The 26,700-nt window shown below is 47.8% G+C and overlaps 4 protein-coding genes across 4 annotated transcripts in view; 3 read left to right on the top strand and 1 right to left on the bottom strand.

Moving 5' to 3' along the window:
- Window positions 1-9,547: 9,547 nt before the first annotated feature.
- TBCB (tubulin folding cofactor B) lies at window positions 9,548-16,029 on the top strand. Its single transcript, XM_015821029.1, has 6 exons — window positions 9,548-9,690; window positions 13,083-13,226; window positions 13,523-13,619; window positions 14,311-14,502; window positions 14,838-14,910; window positions 15,364-16,029. The coding sequence occupies exons 1-6, from the start codon at window positions 9,580-9,582 to the stop codon at window positions 15,479-15,481; spliced, it is 735 nt and encodes a 244-aa protein (XP_015676515.1). The 5' UTR covers window positions 9,548-9,579; the 3' UTR covers window positions 15,482-16,029.
- Window positions 16,030-17,351: 1,322 nt separating this feature from the next.
- On the top strand, window positions 17,352-17,630 carry SDHAF1 (succinate dehydrogenase complex assembly factor 1). The gene has a single exon (XM_015821028.1). It carries the CDS (start codon window positions 17,352-17,354, stop codon window positions 17,628-17,630), a length of 279 nt encoding a protein of 92 aa, XP_015676514.1.
- A 2,382-nt stretch (window positions 17,631-20,012) lies between these two features.
- Window positions 20,013-22,441, top strand: TMEM160 (transmembrane protein 160; the record flags this gene model as incomplete). Its single annotated transcript, XM_015821011.1, is given in 3 exon segments — window positions 20,013-20,205; window positions 21,502-21,594; window positions 21,779-22,441. Coding segments are annotated over 3 exon segments (531 nt in total).
- A 3,184-nt stretch (window positions 22,442-25,625) lies between these two features.
- Window positions 25,626-26,700, bottom strand: part of NPAS1 (neuronal PAS domain protein 1) — a 31,999-nt gene continuing 30,924 nt past the window's right edge. The window contains 1 exon segment of the mRNA XM_029285060.1: window positions 25,626-26,544. Within this exon segment, the coding sequence (XP_029140893.1) occupies window positions 25,626-26,544 (919 nt within the window).

Below are 26,700 nucleotides of genomic sequence, written 5' to 3'. Positions count from 1 at the left end.
AAATTACGCCAGGCAGAAAACTATAAAATCTATAATCCACAGCCATGCCCAGAATTAAATAGGGCCACTGAGGTGGTTTTTTTGGTTCTAATAACCATTGCCATGGCTAAAATTACAGCAGGCAAGAATGCTCTAAAATCTATCATCTAAAGGTGAGTTGTGATTGACTTGGTGAAGGGGCATTCTTGATGGAGATCATATTCATTGTTGCGTTCCGTTCCTCCTTCTTCCATCAACGCCGCAGGCTGACAGCTGAGTCTTCTGTCTTCTAAGGTGGTGTAGAGTACATGCCTTTGAGATAAAAAAAGACCTAACATTACTTCAGCTGCCATTGGAGTTTTACTTCTAAGAATGCACAGTACACAGTGCTTACTATTATCTCAGTTGCAGGTGTTACTTACCTAGGAAGGACCATCCAGTAGTGGAAGATCATCCACCATATCCTAAAACTCTGAAGAATACAAGACTCGGCTAAACTTACCTCACAACGTAGGAGGCCACATCGCAGCCGAAGGGCTTGAGCTGGAGACATTTTCATGCTCTCTTCTTTCTTCTTCGTTCTTTTCCTTCTTCCTCTGCCCATGTCCCTTTCGAGGAATATTGGCAGCAGGTATGCTATTGTTCCTCCCCTCAATCTCAGAGATTCAAAAACTCTAACATGTTTTATAGATCAATGGCCACACCTAGCATTAAAAAGGGCCATTGAGGGATTTCCTTTCTGGTTCTAAGAACCATCGCCAGGGCTAGAATTATGCCAGGCAGAAAACTATAAAATCTATTATTAATCACTGGCCACACACTGGTCATTTAAAGGGGCCAATGAGGTTTTCTTTCTGGTTCTAAGAACCATCACCAGGGCTAAATTACACCAGGCAGAAAACTATAAAATCTATAATCCATCAACAGCCATGCCTAGAATTAAATAGGGCCATTGAGGAGGTTCTTTTGGTTCTAATAACCATTGCCATGGCTAAATTTACAGCAGGCAAGAATGCTCTAAAATCTATCATCTAAAGGTGAGTTGTGATTGACTTGGTGAAGTAGCATTCTTGATGGAGATCACATTCTTTCCTCCGTTCCGTTCCTCCTTCTTCCATCAATGCCGCAGGCTGACAGCTGAGTCTTCTGTCTTCTAAGGTGGTGTAGAGTACATGCCTTTGAGATAACAAAAACCCTAACATTACTTCAGCTGCCATTGGAGTTTTACTTCTAAGAATGCACAGTACACAGTGCTTACTATTACCTCAGTTGCAGGTGTTACTTACCTAGGAAGGACTATCCACCTCCCTCCATATCCCAAAACTCTGAAGAATACAAGACTCGGCTAAACTTACCTCACAGCATAGGAGGCCACATCACAGCCGAAGGCTAACAGGGCTTGAGCTGGAGACATTTTCATGCTCTCTTCTTTCTTCTTTCTTCTTCTGCTTCTGTTTCTTCCTCAGTCATGCCCAGCAGGTCTTGTCTCTTTCGAGGATCTTTTGGCAGCAGGTGTGCGATTCTTCCTCCACTCAGTCTGCAAAGCTAGAAAGCCCTAACCTCTTTTCTAGATCAACGGCCACAGCTAATATTAAAAATGGCCATTGAGGTTTTATTTCGGGTTCTAAAAACCATCTCCAGGGCAAGAAAACAATACCGCAATCAAGGAACGGTCAAAGAACCTAACAACAAATAGCACAACAAAGAACCACTAAGACGATTTTCAACAGCACTGAAAGAAGCCACTCAAACATAACCTGACAGCAAGCCACACTCCCTTCTACTAGCACTGATGATGTTCCCTAGTTGGGTAATGAAAAATCCACGAGAAAACCAAGTTCAGAGAGCACCAAGGACGCCTCATTTCAACTTTGAGCCATAAATATTCTCCTTTATTGGTATTCCTCGCATTAAATAGCATCATCATGTTTACTTTTAGTTATAATAATTAAACCATCTGTCTTACTGTTGGTGTCTTCTTCTTCGTCTATAGGTCAGCTTGGATTCATGCCTTTGAACTAAAAAAATCAACGTTAGTTCAGCTGCCACTGGAGTTTTACTCCTAAGAATGCACAATACACAGTGCTTACTTCTACCCCAGACATAGGTAGTATACTTATCTAAACATAACGGACCACCTCCCTTCATATCCTAAAACTTTGAAGAATACAAGACTCGGCTAAACTTACCTCACAGTGTAGGACGCCACATCACAGGGATTGCGCTGGAGACATTTTCATGCTCTCTTCTTTATTCTTTTGCTTTTTCTTCTTCTGCCGTGCCCAGCAAGTTTTGTCTCTTTCGAGGAACATTGGCCACAGGTGTGCAATTGTTCCTCCCCTCAATCTCAGAGATTCAAAAACTACAAAATTTTCTATAGATCAACAGCCACACCTAGCATTAAATAGGGCCGTTGAGGTTTTCTTTCTGGTTCTAAGAACCATCGCCAGGGCTAGAATTACACCAGGCAGAAAATTATAAAATCTATTATCAATCACTGGCCACACCGGTCATTTAAAGGGGCCAATGAGGTTTCTTTCTGGTTCTAAGAACCATCGCCAGGGCTAAAATTACGCCAGGCAGAAAATTATAACATTTGTTACCAAGCACTGGCCACACCAGTCATTTAAAAGGGCCAATGAGGTTTTCTTTCTGGTTCTAACCAGGGCTAGAATTATGCCAGGCAGAAAACTATAAAATCTGTAATCCATCAACAGCCATGCCTAGGATTAAATAGGGCCATTGAGGAGGTTCTTTTGGTTCTAATAACCATCGCCATGGCTAAATTTACAGCAGGCAAGAATGCTCTAAAATCTATCATGTAAAGGTGAGTTGTGATTGACTTGGTGAAGTAGCATTCTTGATGGAGATCATATTCTTTCCTCCGTTCCGTTCCTCCTTCTTCCATCAACGCCGCAGGCTGACAGCTGAGTCTTCTGTCTTCTAAGGTGGTGTAGAGTACATGCCTTTGAGATAACAAAAACCTAACATTACTTCAGCTGCCATTGGAGTTTTACTCCTAAGAATGCACAATACACAGTGCTTACTACTACCCCAGACATAGGTGGTATACTTATCTAAACATAATGGACCACCTCCCTCCATATCCCAAAACTTTGAAGAATACAAAACTCGGCTAAACTTACCTCACAGCGTAGGAGGTCACATCACAGCCGAAGGGCTTGAGCTGGAAACATTTTCATGCTCTCTTCTTTCTTCTTTTGCTTTTGTTTCTTCCTCAGTTGTGCCCAACAAGCGTTGTCTCTTTCGAGGAACTTTTGGCAGCAGGTGTGCGATTCCTCCTCCGCTCCATCTGCAAAGCTGGAAAACCCTAACCTCAACGGGCCACAGCTAATATTAAAAATGGCCGTTGAGGTTTTATTTCAGGTTCTAAAAACCATCGCCATGGCAAGAAAACAATACCACAATCAAGGAACGGTCAAAGAAGCTAACAACAAATAGCGCAACAAAGGACCTCCAGGACCATTTTCAACAACACTGAAAGAAGCTACTCGAACATAAACTGACAGCAAACCACACTCCCTTCTATTAGCACTGATGATGTTCCTTAGTTTGCTAATGAGACGTCTACAAGAAAACCACCAAGTTCAGAGAGCACCAAGGACGCCTTATTTCTAGTGTGAGGCGATTCCAGAGGATTGCCTTCCAGTTTGAGTCTCACTGAGGGGGTCCTCAGGCACTGGAGGAGTGGACGCTGTTCAGTCTTCCAGTGTGATTTCCCCCTCAGTGCGTGCTCAGGGACTGAAAGGGTCACCCAGCCCCACCCCAGAGAGGACTTCCAGTGTGAGTCCCCCACAGTGTTTGCTCAGGGATTCAATGAGACAGGTAGCAGTTTGCTTCCCCGGCTCATTCAGTGTGAGTGTCACAGAGTGGAAGCTCAGGGACCGAAAGACCCCCACCAGGGGGGGCATCACCACCATCGCAATGTGTGTTGGTATGTGGGATGCTCGTAGGACCCTGTCTAATTCTAAGAACCGCAGCCAACAGCTAAAATTGTGACAGCTCAGAATTTGTTTTTACCATTGATACTTTGTAAACAATTTTTGCAGGAATAAACATGTTGCAAACAGTATCTGCCAGGCTTCCACGCTTTCATGATATACTGGAGAATGAATTAAACCATCTGTCTTACTGTTGATGTCTTCTTCTTCGTCTATATGGATTCATGCCTTTGAAATAAAAATAAATCAACATCACCAAATGACCATCTTATGTTCAGAGACTAGAAAAGCAATCAATCAAAGGGGATTTTTGTGTTTTATCCTATGAGTGAAAGAAGACAATATACAATGAATTGGAAGGACTTGAGCCTTGACTAAAATTTCCTCAGGTCCCAAGAGTTGACTTGGGAGAAAATAAGGGCAACTCCATGTACTGAAGCAATTTCCTGAAAGTTAAGCCAGGTCCTGGGCCTGAAATAATTTTAGTTAACTTTCACCTCTACTTACTTGAAGTACTTTTTAGCCTGCAAGGACATAGTTACTTTACCCCCAAGCTAATTTTAACTCTTATTCCCTGTGGTGGTTTGGGTCCCTTTTAAAAGGACATAATAATAAAATAGTTGAAAGGGACCTTGGAGGTCATCTAGTCCAACCCCCTGCTCAGGCAGGAAACCCTATACCATTTCAGACAAATGGCTGTCCAGGCTGAGATTATCTCAAGTTCCACCAATATTTTACTCTAAGAACCTGAGCCTTGGCTAAAATTACCACAGGCCTCCAGAACTGACTTTATTTCAAGAAAATAAGTCCAATTCCCTGACCTGAAGTAATTTTAGTTAACTTTTTTGTTTAGTTACTTGAAGTAGCTAGTCCTCTACATGTCTTGCTTCTTTTAAGGATTTGAGCCTTGACCAAAACTTCCTCAGGTCCCAAGAGCTGACTTTATTCAAGAAAGGGCAACTCCAGGGATTGAAGTCATTTTGCCTTTAAGCTAATTTTAATGCTTGTTCACCTGTGGTAGTTTAGCCCTTTTAACTACACCTGGCTAAAATTGCCTCAGCTTACTGCAAGGACATAGCTAAAATTACCCCAGATTTACTCCAACGTTTTATTCTAAGAACTTGAAGTCCTGGCTAAAATTCCCTCAGGCACCAAGAATTCACTTTATTCCTGAGAGGAAGGTCCGCTCCTGAGGCAATTTTTTCTTTAAAGGTAATTTTAACTCTTATTCACCTGTGGTGGTTTGGTCCTTTTTTAAAAAGAACATGGCTGAAATTACCTCAGGTTCCACCAAAATTTTAAGAACCTGCGCTTTGACTAGAATTACTTCAAGACACAGCGGTTTGCGTTATTCCCCATATCTTTAGTGACCTGTGGTATGGGCGTCCTTTGAATAAAACACCGTTATGATATTACCTCAGCCACCCCTGGCGTTTTACTCCAAAGAATACACGCCGCGTTTAAAATTACCACAGGTGCTATCCTGACTCCCCGAGACCAATGAGCTATTAATTAGCTAAAGAACTCGCGCTCCCCTCAGTATCTCACAACGTAGAAAAGTCTCCGCTAGAATTACCTCAAAGCTCAAAAGGCCCTGCCCGGCCTCGAGCTCGAGGGCTTGGGCCGCGGGAGCGCCAGAGAGAGACTTTTTAGCCCCCCCGGCGCCCCGCAGCATCTTTCGGGGACCGAGAGACGCGGTAGCGGCGTCTGCTTCCTGCGCAGCGCGCTCGCTTTACTTTTTTTGCACTCCGCCTGAGAAGCCCGCCGACTTTTTAAATGTCCCCGCCTCTCGGAGAGGGGGGACAGACCGCTCAGCCAATCCGAGGGACGCATTTTCGGAGCAGCCAATCACGGGCGAGATGGGCGAGCAGAAAGGAACCCGCGAGGCGGTCCGAGGGCGCTGGGCGGGAAAGGCTCGTGCTCCTGCGCGCGAAAGCACAGGTGCGGTCGGTCGGCTGTCTCCCCTGCTCGCGGAGCGGTTGCCATGGAGACGGGCGCGGAGCGCGGGAAGGCTCATCACGGCCAGGTGGGCCTCAGCCGCACAGGTGAAGGCGATTAGGCGGCTGCGACGCTGGGTGTGGGTGTGAAATGCCTTCCCCTCAAGGCTCCCCCCCCTGCTTAAAATGCTCACTTTTTTCAAAAAAATCTGAAAATGTAATATATACAAAAAAAATAATAAAAATAAAACTATGGTTATATATACAGTATAGGAGATACTTTGGACTACAGGTCCCATTAGCCGGCCTTGGGGGAGGGGTGATGGGGATTGCCTCTCTTGCAACAGATTGCCCTTCTGGCTGGTGGATCGTCCCTTCCACCTAAAATTCAAAGCTCTTTTTCTGTTTTTTTGTTTGCATCTTCTCCTCCCTGTCTTGCCAGGCAGCCCTTGGTTTTATTTTGAATTATTTTTTTTCCAGTCTTTTTTTCTTTAAGAAAAAAAAAATCCAGGACGGGTTTATTTTGCTTTCCTTTGCTTTGCTTCCTAGGATTCTGCTAAAATGTTATAATAGAGTTTCTGATACATTGTGTCTTGCCCAATGAAAGAAACTGACTCAAATTTGAAAATATTTTTTCCTTTTTCTATTATTGGAACTCTTCCCTACCCACAATTAAATGTTTTCAAAAGAAGTCGGATACATTTATATCCCCATAAGGATTTTAATAAATTTTAATGAGTCCCCTCTCAACATTTTCCACCATGTTGCGCCCTCTAGAAAGAGTGCAGAGAAGAGCAAACACAGATGATTAGGGATCTGGAGGCTAAAATATATGAAGAACGGTTGCAGGAATTGGGTATGTCTAATTCAGGGGTCTCCAAACTTGGCAACCTTTAACTTGTGGGCTTCAATTTTCAGAATTCCCCAGATAACTTGGATGGCCGGGAAATTCTGGGAATTGAAGTTCACACATCTTAAAGTTGCCAAGTTTTTGAGACCCCTGGTCTAATTTCATGAAAAGGAGGACTAGGGGTGACATGATAGTCTTCCAATATTTGATGGGCTGCCACAAAGAAGAGGAGGGTGTCCACCTGTTCTCCAAAGAACCCAAAGGTAGGACAAAAAGCAACAGGTGGAAACTAATCAAGGAGAGAAGCAACCTAGAACTAAAGAGAAACTTCCTGACAGTGAGAACAATTAACCAGTGGAACGGCTTGCCTCCAAAAGTTGTGGGTGCTCCATCACTGGAGGTTTTTAAGAAGAGATTGGACAACCATTTGTCTGGAATGATATGGACTAAGAGTGTCCAACCTTAGGAACTGTAAGACTTGTGGAACTTTAAAGACTTTAAAGATTTCCCCATGCTGGCTGGGGAATTCTGGCCATTGAAGTTCACAAGTTCACAGTCTTAAAGTTCCAAGGTTGTATACCTCTGGTATAGGTCTCCTGCTCGAGGACTAGAAGACCTCCAAGGTCCCTTCCCACTCTGTTTTTTTGTTATCCTTTCTGTGTCCCAGTAAAATATTCATTTATTCTTCTGCCAACTTTGAGTTTCATAAGCCCAACTGATGTCCATGCAGAGCTGACATGCTACAAGATTGGTGTGGTCACAAAATAAATTGAAAGAGATCAGGGAAAGATCTAGCAATTGCATTCCCACAGTGGGCTATTTTGGCTTAATGTTGTCTTAATGTGTTGAATTGGGTTAAGACTATCTGTATGTTATTGGAAGGCACCAGTTCTAGTTCCTCCATGGTCTCCCAGAGCTCCTTGGAGTCCATCACTGTGACCAGTATTGGACCTCCTCGCTCCTGGTCCTGCCCAAATTGTCTCTGTTGCAGGTGAAGAAGATTGCTGCTGAATATTACAACAACCGTCCCCATTACCAGTCCTGGGGGCTTGTTCTCTGGGTCTTTATTTCGAATGAGAGGCTGGGCCCTTTCAGCCACTTGAAGAGAACCTACAAGAAGGTGTAAGAGGAGGGGTGTTGAGGGTTCCCCTTCCCTCTTCAAGGGGCTCCTTCCTCCCAGATGCAAGTCCAGGAACCAGGATCAGATGAAGGCCTTCATTGAAACTGCCCCAACAAAGTTCTTTGGAAAAATTAACAGAAAACCTTGAGAGATGCCCAGGCTGATGAGATGATGTCCAGAACCTTCAAAGGATGTTGTTCTGCATTGAGTCACATCCTTGGTCCAAGTTGACCCTGACCCACAACATCTCTGTAGGCTTTCAGGTGAAGTTTTCCCAACCAGAGCTTTTGCGTGCAGAAGAGATGGTCAGCGGTCCATCTGCAGCCTCTTCACAAGGCTCCATTTCTCTTGGGGTCTTTGCCACCCATTCCTGAATCAACAGAAGTTGCTGTCTCCCATGGCCAAGCCTCCTTCTGCCTCCTTGGGTCCTGTTCCTAGGCCCTTCCTGTGTGACCCCTTGCAGGCTCTCTCTCTCTCTCTCTCATCTGACAGAAGACATCTTCAGGGATAGCAGAGGCTGGATTTTCTCTGGAACCTGTGATGGGGTTTAATATTAAAAGTATCTGGAGCACTGAAAAGTTCTGCTGCCTGATTCACCTGCAGTAATCCCTTAAAAAATTAGTTGAAGGAATGCTTTTTTTCAGTTTAGAACTGCCAAACGATCAATAGGTGTGAGAAATGGGTATCCAATTCAAGAAGTGGTTGCGGGGAATTATGGGAGTTGAAGTCAGGCTGGGGAAGGAGAGGCTGTGGTGGTTTGAGCTCCCACTTTTTGTGCAGCGGTTGAACCTCTGTATGTATTTATCAAAGGGACATTTTATACTCTTAAGGCTGGAAGGGATTTTGAAGCCTTTGCTGGCTGGGGAATTCTGGGAGTTGAAGTCCCAAAGTCTTAAAAGTCGGGGAGGTTAGTCATCCCTGCCCCTGGCACATTGTTTCTGCCAGGGTTTTTCAACCTGAGCGACTTTTAAGACTTAACGTTGCTCTGGTTGAGAAATACTGATTTATGCAATCCTTTTATTCCAATGCATAACCTTGCTTTTCACACGAGAGGGAATGCCGTGATGGGTCCAAACTGCGCTTTTGCAAAGAATCGGGGTCAACTCTGCAATGGGTCAGGCTCCCTGGCTTCCTTCCCCAAGGTGGGACCCTCGACCCACGTGGCACTGCAAGTCCCATGCTCCCCAGCCATGCACATAGAAGACAACCCGCGCCAGCGTCAAAGCAGGGGCTTTCCTTCCGCCGGACCTAATTGTAGACGAAGGCTGAGCCCCTCTTTCACTCCTCCGGTGCAAGGACGCCGCAGGACCCCCGTGCCAGGCCCTCACAAAAGCACTGCGCAGTTGCAATTGCGGCTTTCGCTCCTGCGCGCCCGGCCTGCCCTTTTCTCTACCAGCGGCTGCCCGGCTTCAGCCTTGCCCGCCCTTCTCCATCGCGCCTCCTCATTGACCGCTTCCGCTCCCGCGAGATGCATCGCGACTTTCTATTGGCGGGCCTCCCTGCCCGGGCTTCGAGGCCGGATGAGGCGAGGGCGGGGCCGAGGGCAGAAACTCCGCAGGAGAAAGAAAGGCCGGGCCGCGCAGGACGTGGGCGGGGCAGGCGCGGCGAGCGGGCAGGTGATTGGCCAGTGGGGGGAGCGGCGCGGCGCCGATTGGCTGTCCGGAGGGAGCGGCCCGGGAAGGGGCCTTCGGCGCGGCGGCACCGGGAACAGCGACGGTGGCGGCGGCCGGGATGAGCGTGACCGGGACCCCCGCGGTGGTGTCGGTCTCCATCAGCAGCAGCCTCAACTCCTTCCGGGCCCTGAAGAGATATGCCCGGGGCCTCACTATCGCCGAGTTCAAGGTAGGGCGGCGGGCCCGGTTCCCCTAGCGGGCCACCCGCGCCCATCATCCCCAGCCCGATGGGAGAGGGAGTCCGTGGTGATGCTGGTGGACTACAACTCCCATCCTCCTCAGCGGCTCCTGGCACAGGTCCCTGCCCGGCCCTTGCCAGCCTCCCCCTCTCCCAGCCCATGAGGCCCTGCCGGCGTGGCTTAGGGATGTGGGAGTCCACATGGCCCAAGTGCCCCGTGGAAGTTCTGGTGGCGGTTGGGGGGGGAGGGTTCTGGGCCACAACCCCTCCCTGCTCAGCCTACCTTGCAGGGCCGTTGTGGGGGAGAATGACAGAAAGCCGCCTTGGGGAAAACGGGGGAAGAGGGTCAGGCTGGTGTATCAGCATCAAAAATTGTATTATAATTGTGAATATTCTGCAAGGCAAAATGGGAGAGGATGGCAGCCCCGACGGGGGCATCGCTCTGCATTCACGCCGAGGATACATATAAGGCTTAATTCACCAGTAGATTTATCAGTAAGTCAGTAAATTAACATATAAATTTAACAAACAAACGTGTTTGTGGGGGGCACACACACATGTATATACAAATACATACAAATACATATTTGTATATTTGTGTGTTTGTGTACACAATGCACACACCTACATAAAACATGATAGATAGATAGATAGATAGATAGATAGATAGATAGATAGATAGATAGATAGATAGATAGATAATAATGATATATGATTAGATTGATACATGATAGATGTTTGACAGATAAGAATGGATGGATGGAGAGAGAGAGAGAGAGACATATGTGCGCGCTGCAGGTACGTCTTGGCCCCAAACTCCACTGCCAGCTGGGGATGATTGGACCTATGGGCCTCCCAGATCCAGGATGGGCTTAAACAGAGTGTTTGGATTGTTGCACTGTTCACAAGGACCCCTCCCACTTAAGGGAGCCCGCCCCACCTCATCCCTGAGGAAGAACCCACCATGGCTGAAGGAATGAGACTGGTGGCCCCATCAGGATTTATAGCTTCCCCCTCTTGCCTCTGATGGTTTCAGGTATCCTCACCCTGAAAAGAGATATGACTAGATGATCTCTAAGATCACTTCCCACTCATATATTCTGGGACTTTAGGATATCTGCATCCGCTGCCCGGTTTTGGCTTTCCACACTGGGCTGTGAGTTGCTGTGACGACAGCTAAATAATGAAACACTTTATTAAAGCATTAATCTAAAAGGTTTTAAAATAGAGCTGAGCCCCCACCCCAAATCTGAAGGGGCTTCTTGAGTGCCAGCATCTGTCTTTTGCTGCAGACTCATTGCTGCGTTTCGGCGACCTGCGACGGCAGAGGCATCCCTGTGCCACTTTGCTGTCCATCAATCATGGCAGCCAAATTGCAGTGGGCATGCAGGTTTGATCCAAGGATTAAAAAGGCAAAAATCCCCCCCCCCTTCGGCTCTTTTTGGAGGGCTTGTCTGCCCCCCCAAGCAAGAGAAAGATTCCTATGCCCAGGGAGAATAGCCTGCAGAGAGGGAAGCAATGCCCCAGAGTTTGTGCATCACAGCAGATTGTGTGCTCCTGATCATCCCTGATTGTTATAAACGCAGGGTGCTCGCACACACACACACACACACACAGCGGGTTCTCCGCAGATGGCACTCTTTGATCCTCTGCCTGGTTTTGGCGGGCAAAGCGGCTGTTTTTGGCCACCCGGGCACTTCCCACCGAACTTCGGTTACCAGCCTCAGGGATTTCCCAGGCTACCTTGGTAGGTGCCTTTCCCCCCCCCCCTCTTTTGAGCTGCAACCCTCCAGACAGGCCACTGATCAGCAGAATAGCCGTCTCTGCATTGTGCATCCTGGCAGGGATTAACTGCAGTCTGGCAGCGGGCATTTCGTGCCCGGCTGGGTAAATCTGCCACTCAGCCTTGTGCCCTCTTTGCACAGCTCTAGCTTATGGCCCTATGCCAAGGGGTGGCTTTTGTTTCCTCTCCCCTGTATGTATGTGTGCCTGTCTGTATATTATACTGTATATAATGTTGGTGATGAAAAATTTGCAGAGAATATTAAGAATAATACTTGCCAAGCCTGCCTTCTCCGTTCTGCCTTTGTTAGCGCTGAACCACCCTTTGGCAGGCTGCGTTATTGTTGCCCAGAATTCATCAGAAGAGCAGTTTGTTTGCCATTCAGAGAATTGGGAATTAAAGTGGGATTTGATGCTCAGGAGAGTCCTTCTTTCTTTATTTTAGCTATTTAATTTGTAGCACCTCTGCCCTGCCACGCTGAAGCGATGACTCTTCCACCCTGTATTTGAAATGGATCAAAACATAAATAGGAAAGCAGTAATGGCAACAGCCTCCATATAGAAGCATGGACACACACAAAGGGAAAGGAAAGGGAAGGGAAATAAAGGAAAGGGAAGGCCATATGAGCTATGGGACTTGAGGAATTCCCTTCTGAAATAATTCAATTTTGGAAAATTTGCAGGGAACTGAAAAGGAGGGGTCCAGCTGGTGGTGGTTGATGGGGTGAGAGACAAATGTCCCCGCTCCCTTCCCGTCCGTGCCCCTTGGTTTTAACATTTCATTTATTTATTTGTGGTTCACCTTAATTGTAATGCTGTTAATCTTTTTATGCCTCCGTTTTATACTGCGGTGAGCCACCCAGAGTCAGATAATGAGATGGGTGGCGGATAAAGTTGAGAAATAAATGAAATTTTAGTGGAGCAAGTTCAGCAGCCCCATTTTCTATCCCATCAATGTTGCTGTACTTGCTGGTTCTGTTATCCCAAAGGGACCCTTAGCTGAACCTCCAGTCATAGTTAAGGATGGCTGGGAGATTCCTCTTTCTTTCCTCCTGGCTCCACTGCTTCCACAGTGAATTGTTTTGAGGGGCCGGCTGAAACTCCCCTCCGGATGATGTTGGACCCAGAGAGTTGAGTCACTGCTGCAATTAAGGGCAAAGGGGGGGGAATGGCTGTGCTGCCAGTCACAGGCAATCCTCGACTTACAGACATTTGTTTAATGACCGTTCGAAGTTACCACGGCACTGAAAGAAGTGACCTATGACCGTTTTTCATACTTACGACCGTCGTGGCATCCCCAGGTCACGTGAGCAAATTTCAGACGCTTGGCAACTGACTCGTATTTATGACGGTCACAGTGTCCCGGGGTCATGTGATCACCTTTTTTGACTTAACAAGCCAAGATTCGCTTAACGACCGTGTGACTGACTTAACAACTGCAGGGATTCACTTAGCCACTGTGGCAAGGAAGGTGGTAAAGTGAGGCAAAACCCGCTTAACAAATGTCTCACTCAGCAATGGAAATTTTGGGCTCCATTGTGGTTGTAAGTTGAGGACTACTTGTACCTGCGAGGAATCCTGACGGGCTTTCTCTTTGCTAGTGCAAGCTGGAACTCGTCGTTGGAAGCCCAGCTTCCTGCATGGAACTTGAACTCTACACCCCGGACGACAAGTTTATGATGAAGCTGGACCGCGATGAGGCCTTGCTGGGCTCGTACCCGATTGACGATGGATGCCGAATCCATGTGAGTCTGCATGGATTCCGGCTCTTTTCTTGAGGCTTCTTTCCCTATTGCAAAAAAACTTTATTAATTCTCTGAGGGTTATTCTTGAGCCGAAGTCTCCAAACGTGGTGCCTGTAAGACGTGTGGACTTCAACTCCCAGAATTCCCTAGCCAGCTATGAATTCTGGGAGCTGAAGTCCACAAGTCTTAAAGTCGCCAAGTTTGGGGACCCTTGAGTTAGTTGAACAACATTCACCTCTGCTTCTGGACTGGAACCTACCAGTGACCTGAAGTGGACGCCTTCTTTGGCCCCGTAGGTGATAGACCGAAGCAGTGCAACAGTCGGGGAATACGAAGATGTCTCGAGGGTGGAGAAGTTCCAGATTTCGGATACTGAATACGACAAACGAGCAGGTAAGAACAGAAGTCACACCCTCTGTGTGGGATGTTTGAGCAGCAGACGCTTATTTATTCCAGAAATGGGGTTTAGAGCAGGGGTCTCCAAAGTTGGCCATGTTAAGACTTGTGGACTTCAACTCCCAGAATTCCTCAGCCAGCCTGGAATTGCTGAGTGAAATGGAAATGGTGGGAGGAAACCCCATCAGCCTTGAAGCTGACATCATTTCCCCTTCATTGAGAGAAGTAAATCTTATTTCTTAAGAATAAAAATTGGATATTATATATTTATATATAAAGGGAGAGAGACAGACACCGAGACAGACAACAGATGGATATATATATATATATATATATATATAATTTCCATCTGTTGTCTGTCTGTGTCTCTGTATACTGTATATTCCCCAATCGATATATAAAAAATACAGCTGTTGATATTACATATATAAATATGTATGTATCTGCATGTATATATATGTATCCAGTGTAATTTATATTATATATATTAAATATATAAATATTTGGCTCAGCTTCTGAGCAGAAAGCGTTGAAAAGGGTGGTCCCTTTGAGGTCTTCCTTTCCCAGTGATACAAGGTGGATGCTTTTATGAAAACCGAATTTTTAAAGACTTACCAATGGAGGGAGGTTAGCTTTTTTGGGGGTCCCTACGAAAGGCCTCTGCTAAGCCACTGGCTCTGCCCCGCAGACACGGCCCGCTCGTTCATGAAGCGCAGCAAGCTGGGACAGTACAATAAGGAGGAAATGTCGAGGAAGGAGGCCGAGTTAGAGCAGAAGCTGATGGAGGAGAAAGCCCTGGCTGAGGCCATTTCCGTGGGGGCCAGGTGTGAAGTGCGAACATTCGGGCAGCCCAGCAAACGGGGGATGGTGATGTACGTGGGTGAGTATTTTACTTTTACATCCAAGGTCCCAAAATCGCTTTTTAAGAGGTAACTGGACTTTGTCGGTTTTATTTTTTTCTTTGAAAAGGTTTCGCTTCTCATCCAAGAAGCTTCTTCCGTTCTGAAAAAACACACCTTTAAAAAAAAAACACACAACTAGATCTCTGCCTGTGTGGCTTGCTCTTGAAACACAGTGAACACAGCTCTGATCCCTTTTTTGCTACTTTGAATTTCAGTAAATTGTTAGTTAGCCTGCTTCAATTGGCTGTCTGAAACAGTGCACACACAAGAGTTAGTTGAATACCTTTATGACTCTCTCTTTGGTTTTTCATAGGCTTAACTGAATTCAAACCTGGTTACTGGGTTGGGATCAAGTATGACGACCCTTTGGGAAAACATGATGGCAGGTAAATCCCCCTTTGGTCTGTTTTTGGCCTTGTAGCTGTCAACATGCCCCTTCTTGGGGGGGGGGGGGTCCTGAGTTTCTGGCTGGGAAAAAGATGGTCCACAATGGAGAATTTTATTTTATTTATTAATAAAATGTATATTGCAGGGGTCTCCAAACTTGGCAACTTTTAAGACTTATGTTAAGTCAGTAACATGGTTGTTAAGTGAATCTGGCTTCTCCATTGACTTTGCTTGTCAAAAGGTCCCAAAAGATGATCACATGATCACTGCAACCGTCATAGATATGAGTTAATTTGCCAAGAGTCCGAATTTTGATCACATGACCATGGGGATGCTGCAGTGGACATAAGTGTGAAAAATGGTCTTAAGTCACTTGTTTCAGTGCCATCGTAACTTCAACCGCAATTGATCCATGTGCTTATTTGTTGTTATTTCCTTTCCTTTCCTGACAGCGTCAACGGCAAGCAATATTTTGAGTGCGAGCCAAAGTACGGAGCCTTTGTGAAGCCTCAGCATGTCACCGTGGGGGACTTCCCAGAAGGGGACTATGGGCTGAACGATGAAATGTGAGGGAAGCAGACAGGAGGAGGGAAGCGGAGAGGATCTCCACGGCCCCTGCTTGCTGGCAGAGCTCCGGTTGCCGCTGTTTCCGCAGAGCACCGCTGCGCTCTGATCCCAAGTCGGGGGTAGCTTGAGTGAAGCAGAAGAACTGTGTGTTTCGACATGTTGGTTGTTTGTCCCTTTCCCCTGGTTGTCTCTGTTCAGTAAAGATGCCTCATTGCCTGATTTTTCCATGCACACCCTTTAGCTCAGTAACGGAGAACCAGAATGTCTTTGATTGTGGTAGCCGTTTGGGGGAGGGAGATAATGGTGATATCTCCCCAATTTTCCCGTGACAGCGAGTGGAAACTGAGATTGAGGGTTCTGAACAGATGTATATACAACTCTGGTTTCAAAACAAAACAAAATCTAAACCGAATCATTTTGATGACTGCTTTTTTTCTCTCCATTGTGGGTCTTTGTGGTTCTGTTTTGTTTTTGTGCTGCTGGAAGATGCTATGTGATCATTACAAATTAAAAGTTTTGGAAAGGGGGGAATCAGATACATTCCAGACAAACGTGCTTCAGTGTGAATTTCTTTTCTTTCTCCAAGCAAGCAAAAACGGGCAAGGAAATTTTCAGAAATGTGGCCTTAAGCCGAGCCAAGGTGCGGGTGGTACAAACCACGAGGACATCATATGATGTCATAATATAAGGGAGGGGGAAATGTGGTTGTGCGTATGACATCACTTCCTCTTGGCTTTTGGTCTATCTAGCTGGAGGAGTGGGATTCTATGGCCTGTGTTCTGCGGCCCTTCTATCAAGATGGTTTTAATGCACCATGTCACGCTCCTCCAAGACCCAAAAGAGACAAATTGTGATTCTTCCAGATTTCTTTATTATTCCTCTCCCATAGGCAGAATCTTGCCAAACTAAAGCAGGCTAACCCCCCTATAAGCTGTATACCCCTGGGAATTATTAAGGAGGAGCTGTCTTCACCCTCTTTCTCTCAGACTCTTGAGCTGAGTTGCCTCTTGCTCCTCTGGAATGTAGCCCCTCCCTCCTGGGAATCCAGACTGCAGGTGGTCCTCAACATACGACCACAATTGAGTGGCAGTGATCATAAGTGTGAAAAATGAAAAAAAAAAATTATGGTAAATCGCTTTTTCCCAGTGCCGTTTGTAACTTCGGTCACTAACTGAACTGTTGTAAGTCAAGGAGTACACTTCCATCACAACTGTGTAAGAGCCCTACAGTTGCCACTTGCAAACCTACCCAACTACAATCAAGGCAGGAAAACAACTCGGGGGTCTCGCTTGATTTTCTTGGCAAGTTTTCCTGGTTGGGGGAATTCTGGGAGTTGAAGTCCACTCCTCTTCATGGCCAATCTGGAAAACATGGCCCCTCCTCCAGGCTTCCTGGAAACGCCCCCAGGGCGGCGGCCAATAGGAAGCGAGTCGAACGCGGCGAAGTCTCGACGTTCTAATCTAAGCGACCTCTTTGGGGGGGGGGGCGCCCGGGACAGTCGGTGGGCTCAAGCGGGGAAGGGGGGCGGCGGGGGTCTGTGTGCACCCCCTCCGGCGGAGAGACCTAGATCCCGGCCGGGGCAGAGGGTCCTGGAGGGTCTGTCCCCACGACCCGCAATTCGGAGCGACGCTCGAGACCTTCCTTGCTTGGGGAGGAAGCAAGCTGTGACCCCCTTTTCACGTGCATCGAAACACGTGAAACTCCGGGGTGGGTTTGCACGTGGGAAGAGGGCGGTGCATGGCCATTCCGGGGCACGCCGCTGCCTCTGGGGTCCCGACCGTGCAGGAGGCAGCTCCGTCTGGATAGCGAAGACCCCCCTTGCCGCTGGAAGGACGCCGGGCTTGCCCCGACCGTCTCTTTCAGCTCCGGCCTCATGGCCAGGCAGAGCCGCCTGCAGCGCGAGGTGCTCGGCCTCTACCGGCAGTTCCTGCGCGCCTGCCGAGGCAAGCCGGGCTTCCTGCCGCGCGTGCAGGCCGAGTTCCGCCGGGCTGCCCGCATCCCGCGCACCGACGTGCTGCTCATCGAGTACCTGCTGCGCCGCGGGCAGAGGCAGCTGGAGCAGCTCCGGGAAGGGCACGCCACGAGGATGGGCTTCTTCGCCCCGGGGAAGCCGCCGCAGCAGCAGCAGCAGGAGGACGACGCGCAATCCTGAGCGGAGGATCGGTCTTCGTGGCGCGCGGCGAGGCCCGCTCGCTGCAGACAACCCGGGGGGCAGGGCGAGGGGGCCTTGCGGAGGCTGTTGAGAAGCAGCTGGCCTCTCCGGAGTTGTGTGGATCGCGTCCGTGTGTGCGTTTGAAATTGGAATTTGCAGCTTGAGTCCCGGCTGAGACTTCTCAGAAGATCCCGCAGCGCCCCGTCCCTCTTTTCGTGGGAGGGGGACAGCCGTCACGTCTGCACGGGAGGCACAGCAAGCTTCCACTTGGCATTCTTGTCCCGATGTTACCGAGGGTTTCCCCCCCCTGCAGGAATCCCTTCCAGGCCGGTGTAAACCTGGTACACGGGGGTGGGGGGAGGGCGTGAACAATGGTCGTGGAGAAACAGACACTGGATGGTTTGGGTCAAGCTTTCTCCACCTGGAACTGCAGACAACAGAAAAGAAGAATGGGCATGAAGAGGATTTCTCTCTCTCTTTTTTTTTTTAAACACTCCAGCAGAAATATTGTTAAACCTTTGCAACCAGGGCCAGCAAGTGTTATCTTTTGACAATAGTGGCTAAATGGCTGTTTTCTGGTTTTTTTGTTTGGTTTAACACTTTTCTCTATATTTATTAATTGCATTCTATTGTTATTTGTGAAGCGAATTGAAGCTTTTGAACAAAACCCAAAACTGTTATTGCTAATTTGTGTGCAGTATTTATTCTAGTTGTGTTTTGGATTGCAGTCTGTTGTAAAGGAACGTTCTAAACTGTGGTAGATGATTCCAGCATTTTCGACAAGGAAGTTACCATTATCGTATAATAAATAACTGGTTCCACTCTAGGGCATCAGGAATCTTATAATTAAGATGTCAACATGTCCCTCCAGGGTAGCAGAATAAATGAATTGAAGGAAGTTCCTGGGATTATTTTTTTTCCAACATTAAGTGGAGTTTTTACTTTTATAGCATTTTAATCTGGCTGCAAATTCCACGTAAGCTATAAATGGCTAATATGCAAGGTGGAAATGCGGCTATCTGTGTCCTGTGGCTACGAATCTCAAGATTGTATCAGCCTGCCGCATCCTTTGCAAGTCAAAACCGATACAAGACAGGTCAATGCATGCTAAAAATGCACCACTCACCCAGGTGTGGATTTTTTTTTTGTGGGTATGGAAGGCTTAGAAACCAAAGGAGGTGAGTTCTAGTCCTGCCTTAGGCATGCAAGCCAGTTGGATGACCTTGGGGTGTTGCGCTTCTTGTAAGACCCCACCACACAGGGTTGTTGTGGGGAAAATAGGAGTTGGGAGAGGCAGGTTGGGATGTTTGTTTAAAGGTTTTATTAGACTCCATTTTCCATAAAATAAAGGTTTTACAAGTAATCCTCAATTTAGAGCTATAATTTGACCCCAACATTTCTATTGCAAAATGAGACTGTTTTTAAATGAGTTTTGCCTCATTTTACGGCCTTTATTGCCACAGTGGTTAAGTGAATCACTGCATTTTAAGTGATTTGTTAAGTGAATTAGGCTTCCCCATTGACTTTGCTTGTCAGAATGTAGCAGAAGGATCACATGACCCCAGGACACTGCGACCTTCATAAATGTGAGGCCAGTTGTCAAGCATCTGAATTTTGATCACGTGAAAATGCTGCAACGGTCATAACTCTGGGAAATGGTCATATAAGTCACTTTTTCAGTGCTGTTGTAACTTTGAACGGTGACTAAATGAATGGTTGTTAAGTCAAGGACTCCCTGTGTATAGTTAAACGTTAGGAAGAAGACGTGAAAGGCCGGCCTTGAAACTTTGATCACTGGTCCCTGGAGTCACTGCAGGCACATAATCAACCTGCAAAATCTGCCAATAGTTTATCCAAGATCCCGAGGATGAGGATACAGACAGTGTCTTAAAAAGTGGGGAAAATAAGGCCCCCCGTGAATGAAAAACGCCCCATTTGTCATGCAAAGACCTAAAAAACGAGAATGACTTTCATTGGATTAGTGGCACTTTTTGCAGTTCAGCTCAGGGAGTCCTGAATACTCGCTTGAACCCCACTTGTGGATGCAGCCCTCGTGTCGGGGTTGAGAGAGCGGTTCCACCTTTTGCCTCCTATTCCAATTGGGAACTACATCTACCAGCATGCATTTCCACCCGAAAACTGCAAGAGTAGGACTGGAGGCGGTGTGTACGAAATGATGGGCTGAGTCCCGCCCCCTTCCAAACAAACAGCAGCCTCAGCCAGTGGCCTTTCGAGCAACGCGCGCTCGTCTCCGCAGAGGCGGCGCTAGCTCGGAGTGACCGCTCCCGCGGCCTATCACGGCTAGGCCCACCCACCGCGCCTGACGTAACTGGAGACCGAGGTGCCCGATCCCCAGAGCGGCTCCCGGGCCTCCTCCTCGCCATGGCGTTCGGCGGCGGTTGGTGGGGCCGAGCCGCAGCGCGGGCCAGGAGAGCCGGCGGGCTGCTGAGGGGAGAGGCCTGGCCCTGGCTACGGAGGCCGACGAGGCCCAACTCCGGCCGCGGCGCAGTACTCCCGCCCGCTTCCGAGCTGGACAAGGCGGACGCCTGGCTGCTCCGCAAGACTCACGAGACTGGTGAGGAGGGGAGGGCGGGGCTGGCGGGTGACGTCACGGGGCGGGGCTGGTCGGTTAACTGGCAGCTGGGCGGGTCTGTCACAGTTGCTGCCCCCGCGGGGCATGATGGGAATTGCAGTCCGTCAAAGTTGGGCTTTTTCTTTTTGTCAGCATATAAAAAATATACACACATTAAAAATAAATTTGATACCAGGTCAATAGTTTAAGATCAAAACTAGTATATAAGCAATATTTTTATATGAACTGCAGCAGCTCTTTTTCTTAATATTATATTTATCGTTATATTTAAGTTAGCCAAATAATTCAATGCCTTCGATATTGGCCTCCTAAATTGCAGTGAATACTGTTGATTTTTTTTTTACTTTTTTCTCTATTTTCAATATTGTATTAATTAAATAGTAGAAAATAATCTCTAATCGTGTCATATAAACATCATTGTACTGAGACAATGCAAGGCATCAAGATTTATTTAAAAAAATAATTAATTAAATAGATTCCACCTTCCCCCCCCCCCTTATCCCAGTCCTTCCCTCCTCCTCTTTTAATTGTAGCTGATAACTTGTATATTTATAGTGTTTTATTCTTATTGTGTACATGCTATTGTATTGTTTTATTCTTTTGACCAATGTAAGCCACTCAGAGTCACCTCGTGGTGAGATGGGCATCAAAAATTTAATAAGTAAATAAGTAATGAAAAGGGGGAAAATAAGACAGTGATTTTTTGTGTGGACCCTCCCTGGAATACCCTAAATTTTATAGTTAGATGGATGGATGGGTAGATAGATGATAGTTTAAGAGAGAGATACATAGATAGATACAGGCAGATGGCTAGATGAGAGAGAGAGAGAGAGAGAGAGAGAGAGAGAGGCATAGATGGTTAGATGATAGATTTTATATTTATATTGTATATATGAGAGAGATTTTATATTATATATGGAAAAGAGATAAATACTTTAATAGGTAGGTACATAGATACAGGCATAGATGGCTAGATGATAGACAGACAGATAGATGGATGTTAGATGATAGTTTAATAGATAGAGAGAGGGAGATAGATAGATAGATAGATAGATAGATAGATAGATAGATAGATAGATAGATAGATAGATAGATAGATAGATAGATAGATAGATAGATAGATAGATAGATAGATAGATAGATAGATAGATGGCTAGATGAAAGATGATAGATGAAAGATAGGTAAATGATAGACAGGCAGACAGACAACTATGCTGGATGGATGAATGGATATGCAGAGCTAATTGTGAAACTCTCCCATTTCTCCCTTTCCATCAGCCTTCCTGTCCTGGTTTCGGAATGGGCTGCTGGCCACGGGCATTGGCGTGATTTCCTACATGCAGAGCGACATGGGGCGGGAAGCGGCCTACGGTGAGTGATCTGGAGGCCCTTCGGCCGGGCTGGGTGCCCAGAGGTAGCTTGGCCACAACTGTCCCCTTTCAGCATCCGGCCAGGTGCGGCTCCCGTGGGCAGGATGGCTGGAAAGCCAGGTCCACCTTTTGGCCTTCGCCTAGTTAACGACGGGTCTTCCTCTCTGCCCACGTTTCCCCCTCAGGTTTCTTCATCCTCGGGGGAATCTGCGTCTCGTACGGCAGCGCCTCCTACTTCGTCAGCCTCCTCCTCCTCCGTCGCACCATGATGCTCTCCTACTCGGCCGCTCTCCTGAACTCGGCCGCCGTGCTGAGCGTGGCCCTCTTCTGGCTGTGCGCCATCTCCCTCTACATCGGCCGGCTGGAGGTGGAAATCATCCAGGAGGAGGTCAGCGACAAGAGGAAGGAGGACGACAAGGGCGAAAAATGAAGGCCGGAGCGACTCTTCTGGACTCCACGAGACTTTACGGACGATTCGGAAGGGACAGCTCCACGGCGGTTGGGCCGGATGGACCACGGAGGAAGGAAGGAAGGAAGGAAGGCTGGCTGGCTCGCTGTCCTGCACGCGAGAGACCAGCGAAAGGGCGGGCTTTCAATTCATTTCAGATTTTTCCGGATGGGATGGCAAGGAAGGAAGGGCTTTTAAACCACCTTCTGGGCAAATGAGCTCTCCGGAAGCATGAACTCTTGCTACTTAAGGATCTTGGATGCTTTTCATGAGTGGGCCTGCTTTGCAAAACCCCCCTCCCCTCGCTTTCTGCTTCAAACCGGTTTTCTGGTTTCAGAGATATATATGTACACACGTGTGTGAATAAAAGCCAATTCTCGGAATGTCTTCTGCATAGCTTGTTTGCTCTCGCGTACGCTCCTGACTTTTTCTCCGTCAGACAGGTCTCGCTTCTGTCATCGGGCCAGCTGCCGCTCCGGACAGTGGACATTTATATTAAAGACGCCCAAAGAAAGTTTTGTGCACTTTCTCGTTTTTTTTGTGTGGGAGAAGGGAGTGGGGTCTGTTTTGAAGATGTGTTTGTGAAATAAGGATTGCCCTTATTCTTCCGTGCAAAAGCAAGGGAGGGTTTTCGGGGGGGGGAGGGAGGCTCTGTGAAATACAGGTGGTCCTCGCCTTACAACAGTTCGTTTAGTGACTGTTTGAAGTTACAATGGCCCTGGAAAAATGGCTTAGGACCGTTTTTCACACGACCGTTGCGGCAACCCTTAAGAAAGGTCATAAAATGGAGCAAAACTCTCCTCATTTGTGGCCATAAGCCGAGGACTATCTGTAGTACAGTCTTGCTGGCATTGTCTCTGGAGGGGGACGATTTCGTGCAGGTGAGCTTGTTTATTGCTCACAATTTACTGTGATCCCTTTAAATTTCACCCGTATTGAATTGGGAAACGTTTGATCTAGATCAGTTGTGGGTTTCCCTAAAATGAGGCTTATAACGGGTTAAATCATCAGGATGTGGACCTTCCAACATCTGGGGTGTTTGGTTGATCAATAAGGGTCAGGAGGACCCCTTTGGTTAATTAACCCAAAATAGGAATCTGTCAGGTCAAAATTCAGACAAGACACACGACAAAACAGCTTTTCCAATCTGCTGAAATCAGTTTAGAAGGCAGGAAAGAATTCTGTTTATTTTTAATGTTCTCTCGAGTCCCAGATTGCCAAAAGAAGCCGCAAAATGTCAACAAGAGATTATAGCTACCTTCGTCTACCTGATGCGAACAGCAGATTAATAAAAGGGAAGAAAAAAACAAAAACAAAACACAAGACACGTACAGTTCTTTAGCAACAAGTTATAGAGGGAGGGGGAAAAATTCACATTATCCAAGTGCTACAATCTTCGGTGGGTGCCCTCCGTTTCCCACTAGACTTGTACGGTAGTCCTTGACTTCACGACCAAACTGAGCCTGAAATTTCTGTTGCTAAGCAAAAGATAGTCGCTAAGTGAGCTTCGCCTCATTTTACGACTTTTCTTGCCACCGTTGTAAAGCGAATCACTGCAGCGGTTAAGTTAGTAAGCCGGTTGTTAAGTGAATCTCGGCTTCCCCGTTGACTTTGCTTGTCAGACGTTCGCCTGAGCCCGGCACGCGGCAACCGTCGTAAATACGAGTCCGTTGCCAAGCGTCTTAATTTGGATCACGTGACCCTGGGGATGCCGCAACGGTTGTATGTGTGAAAAACAGTCGTAGGTCACATTTTTCGGTGCCGTTGTAAGTCAAGGACTCCCCGTACAGTTTATTTTGAATAAGTGCTTAAAGTTACAGCATTTGCTTTCTTAACTGCTCCAGGGCCATCTCCAGGGCGTTGCCGTGACTCGCCCCTTTTCTAAGCCCGCTTTGCACCCGGGTCCAGCCCATCCCTGCTGGGCCTTTAATACACAGGAATTGGGGAAAGGATTGGAAAAGCTGCATTTGCATAAAAAGAGGAACAAGGGTAGCTTTGCGGAGGGGCCAGATCTAAAAGACCACCTAGATTATTAAGTGTCAGTGAAGAACCTCAAGCCATCCCTTAACAGGGAGGCAGCATTTTGCTCCCGTGCAATTGCTGGATAGCTAGAACTTCAGTTCAATAGCCAACTGTTATTAAACAATTAAACAGAACAATTTAATAGCTCAGGATTGAATTGATATCACTGGAAAACCAGGTCTACATCCAAGCAACACATTGGGTGATGTGTGTACGACAGGAGTGTGTGGGCATCTTAAGACCTGTGGATTCCAACTCCCAAAACTTTAAGACTTGTGGACTACAACTCCCAGAATTCCCCAGCCAGCTGTGCTGGCTGGGGAATTCTGGGAGTTGCAGTCCACGAGTCTTAAAGTTGCCCAGGTTGAACACCCCTGATGTAGAAGCACAAGCAGAAGCTGGAGGTGGAGTCAAGAGAGTAATCAGCCTGGAATTGATACGTTCTCGCAAACGGTCCAGGTTCAACCCTTTTTGAATTCCGCTAATTCTTTTCTAGCTCCAATTTAGTGCTGACGGTGAATTGACTAGAGAGTCTTCCATATAGGCATGAGGAATAAATCTGCTTAACTGGAACTTGACCTGTAATCTTGCTTCTTCGCCCCTGACCACGGAGAACACGGCGTGTGCTGCGTGTTTGACTCGGCCACCCACCCGTGATCCAACCTCCCTCCATCTTACGATGGGTTCACAAGTGTTTTCACCACTCGCTCCAAAGCCCTGGGAAGAACGAGAGCGCCTCTTTCTGTCAAAACTGAACGCAAGGAGTCGCGTCAACCCCCGTCACGGGCTGCCTTCCAAACGTATCCAACTAATTTCCTTACGGAATAATTCCCTTATTCCCCCTCCGAGATCAAAGTCAGCATATCTGGAAAGTCCATGTTGGAAAAAGCTGTCAATTTGCCCAGCAAGACCACAGGGCAAAGTTCCTAGGAGAGTAAGTTCACACGCCTATTTATTACATTATTTTGATTTATCCTCCTGGATTTGATCATATTGCATATTTTAAGAATTAATTCAGCGCGAGCAAAAAAAGGTAACTGCTGGTGTGACAGCCTGGAATAAACACATTTAGGAGAGGCATGGCGGGCAAAGACTGCCTACTTTTCATTAGCACATAAATGCAGGTTATATTTGACAACTGACAAACCCCCTTCCCCTAAGTCTTTAAAATCAGTCAAGGTGTAGCAGCAGGAACACAGGTATGTGGGAGATGCCCCTTAATACATGTGTGGGTCTTTTCTCCTGGACGTTTGGATAGGTTTTCCACGTTTCTCCGAGCAAAATCCTCCCATTTCAACCAACCACCGATCTTCAAAAGACGGAAGTCGGTCCATCCGCTCTCCTTTGCCCCGAGGACTAGGAAAGGAATGCGATAAGCAGGTACGTGGTTAGCCACTTCTTCCAGGACTAAAGATTTCTTCACCCAGTTTCGCGAAGGCTGCTGAGCACCCCAGCACGGAACCGAGCTATCTCAAGATTTGATAGCTCTCTTCCAGGCAGGATTCAACCGTGGTTCTCTGGGCAAAGAAGACACCAACTTGATCACGGACCGTCGATGGGCGTTAATCCTCCTTGCGTTCCAGAGCTGGCCCACTGTGGATCCCACCACTGGCCATGGAGAAGGGCAGGGTGGAAAACAAAGAGTCAGCGGCAGCAAAGGCCCCTCCCGAAATCTGGGCTAAACTAGCCGAGTTCCCAAAGGGGGCCACCATGTTAAGTCGCTGCAGGTGGTGGTACATGATCTCCCGCGAGGTCTTGGCCTCGGCACTGCCGATGTCCATGAGGCTGAGGGGGTGGTGGGAAGGGGGCAGCATGTTGCTCGGCATGGCCAGGGTCATGTCTGCAGGGGCGTAGCGGATGGTGCTCGTGGCGTAGAGTCCCGGGGAGCCCGCCGAGGAGCTGGCATGCGGATTGCCGAGCTGATGCATCAAGGGGACGACCACGTTGCTCGTGTGGAACCTCTGGAGAACTTCCATCTCCGTTGGGTAGATCAGTGGGGTGAAGGGCGTGGCGGTGCCCCGGTCCTCACAGGGGGAGCCCGAGAGCGGAGGCGAGAGCGTGTCCCCTGAGGAGGACGGAGCCGCCCGGGGTGAGGCGCTGAAGGGCCCTTTGACCGGACCGCTGTCCATCTCTGGAGGGGTGAGCACGGAGTCGGGGATGGAGACGTACAAATGTGAGGGTGCCTGTCTCACTAGGGGCTTCTCCAGCCGAACGGCTTTGTTTGTGGGGAAAGAGCTGCCCTTCCCCCCAGGACAGGTCCAGAGGCCCCCTTTGGCCCGGGATCCTTGCTCCGATTTGATGCTAAGGGCCGGGCTGGCTCTGAGCGAGGCGCCCTTTTGGGTCTGGATGACCGAGGTGAACTCCGACATGCAGGGACGGCCGGGAACCATGGTCTTCCGTCCGCCGGTCTTGCAGCCATTCACCTTCCTGGCCAGGGGCCCCGTCTGTTGGGGGACCATCTCAGGCTCCGAATCGCTGCTGCTGTCGGAGTCCTCGGAGCTAGCCAGCAAGGTCTCCCCCTTCCCCTTGGGCGGGGGGCTCTCCGGCGGGAACTCCAGTTTGATCCGCTTCCTCGGGGGAGTCTCTGTGTCACTCCCAGCCTCTTCCTCCAATGCCTCCTCCTCCTCTTCCTCCTCC

The sequence above is a fragment of the Protobothrops mucrosquamatus genome, unplaced genomic scaffold (genome assembly GCF_001527695.2).
Source record: "Protobothrops mucrosquamatus isolate PMUCROS unplaced genomic scaffold, P.Mucros_1.0 scaffold1232, whole genome shotgun sequence".
In the NCBI taxonomy this organism is placed as follows: Eukaryota; Metazoa; Chordata; class Lepidosauria; order Squamata; family Viperidae; genus Protobothrops; species Protobothrops mucrosquamatus.
The sequence above is the reverse complement of the archived record's forward strand: the minus strand, read 5'-3'. Positions and strand labels throughout refer to the sequence as shown.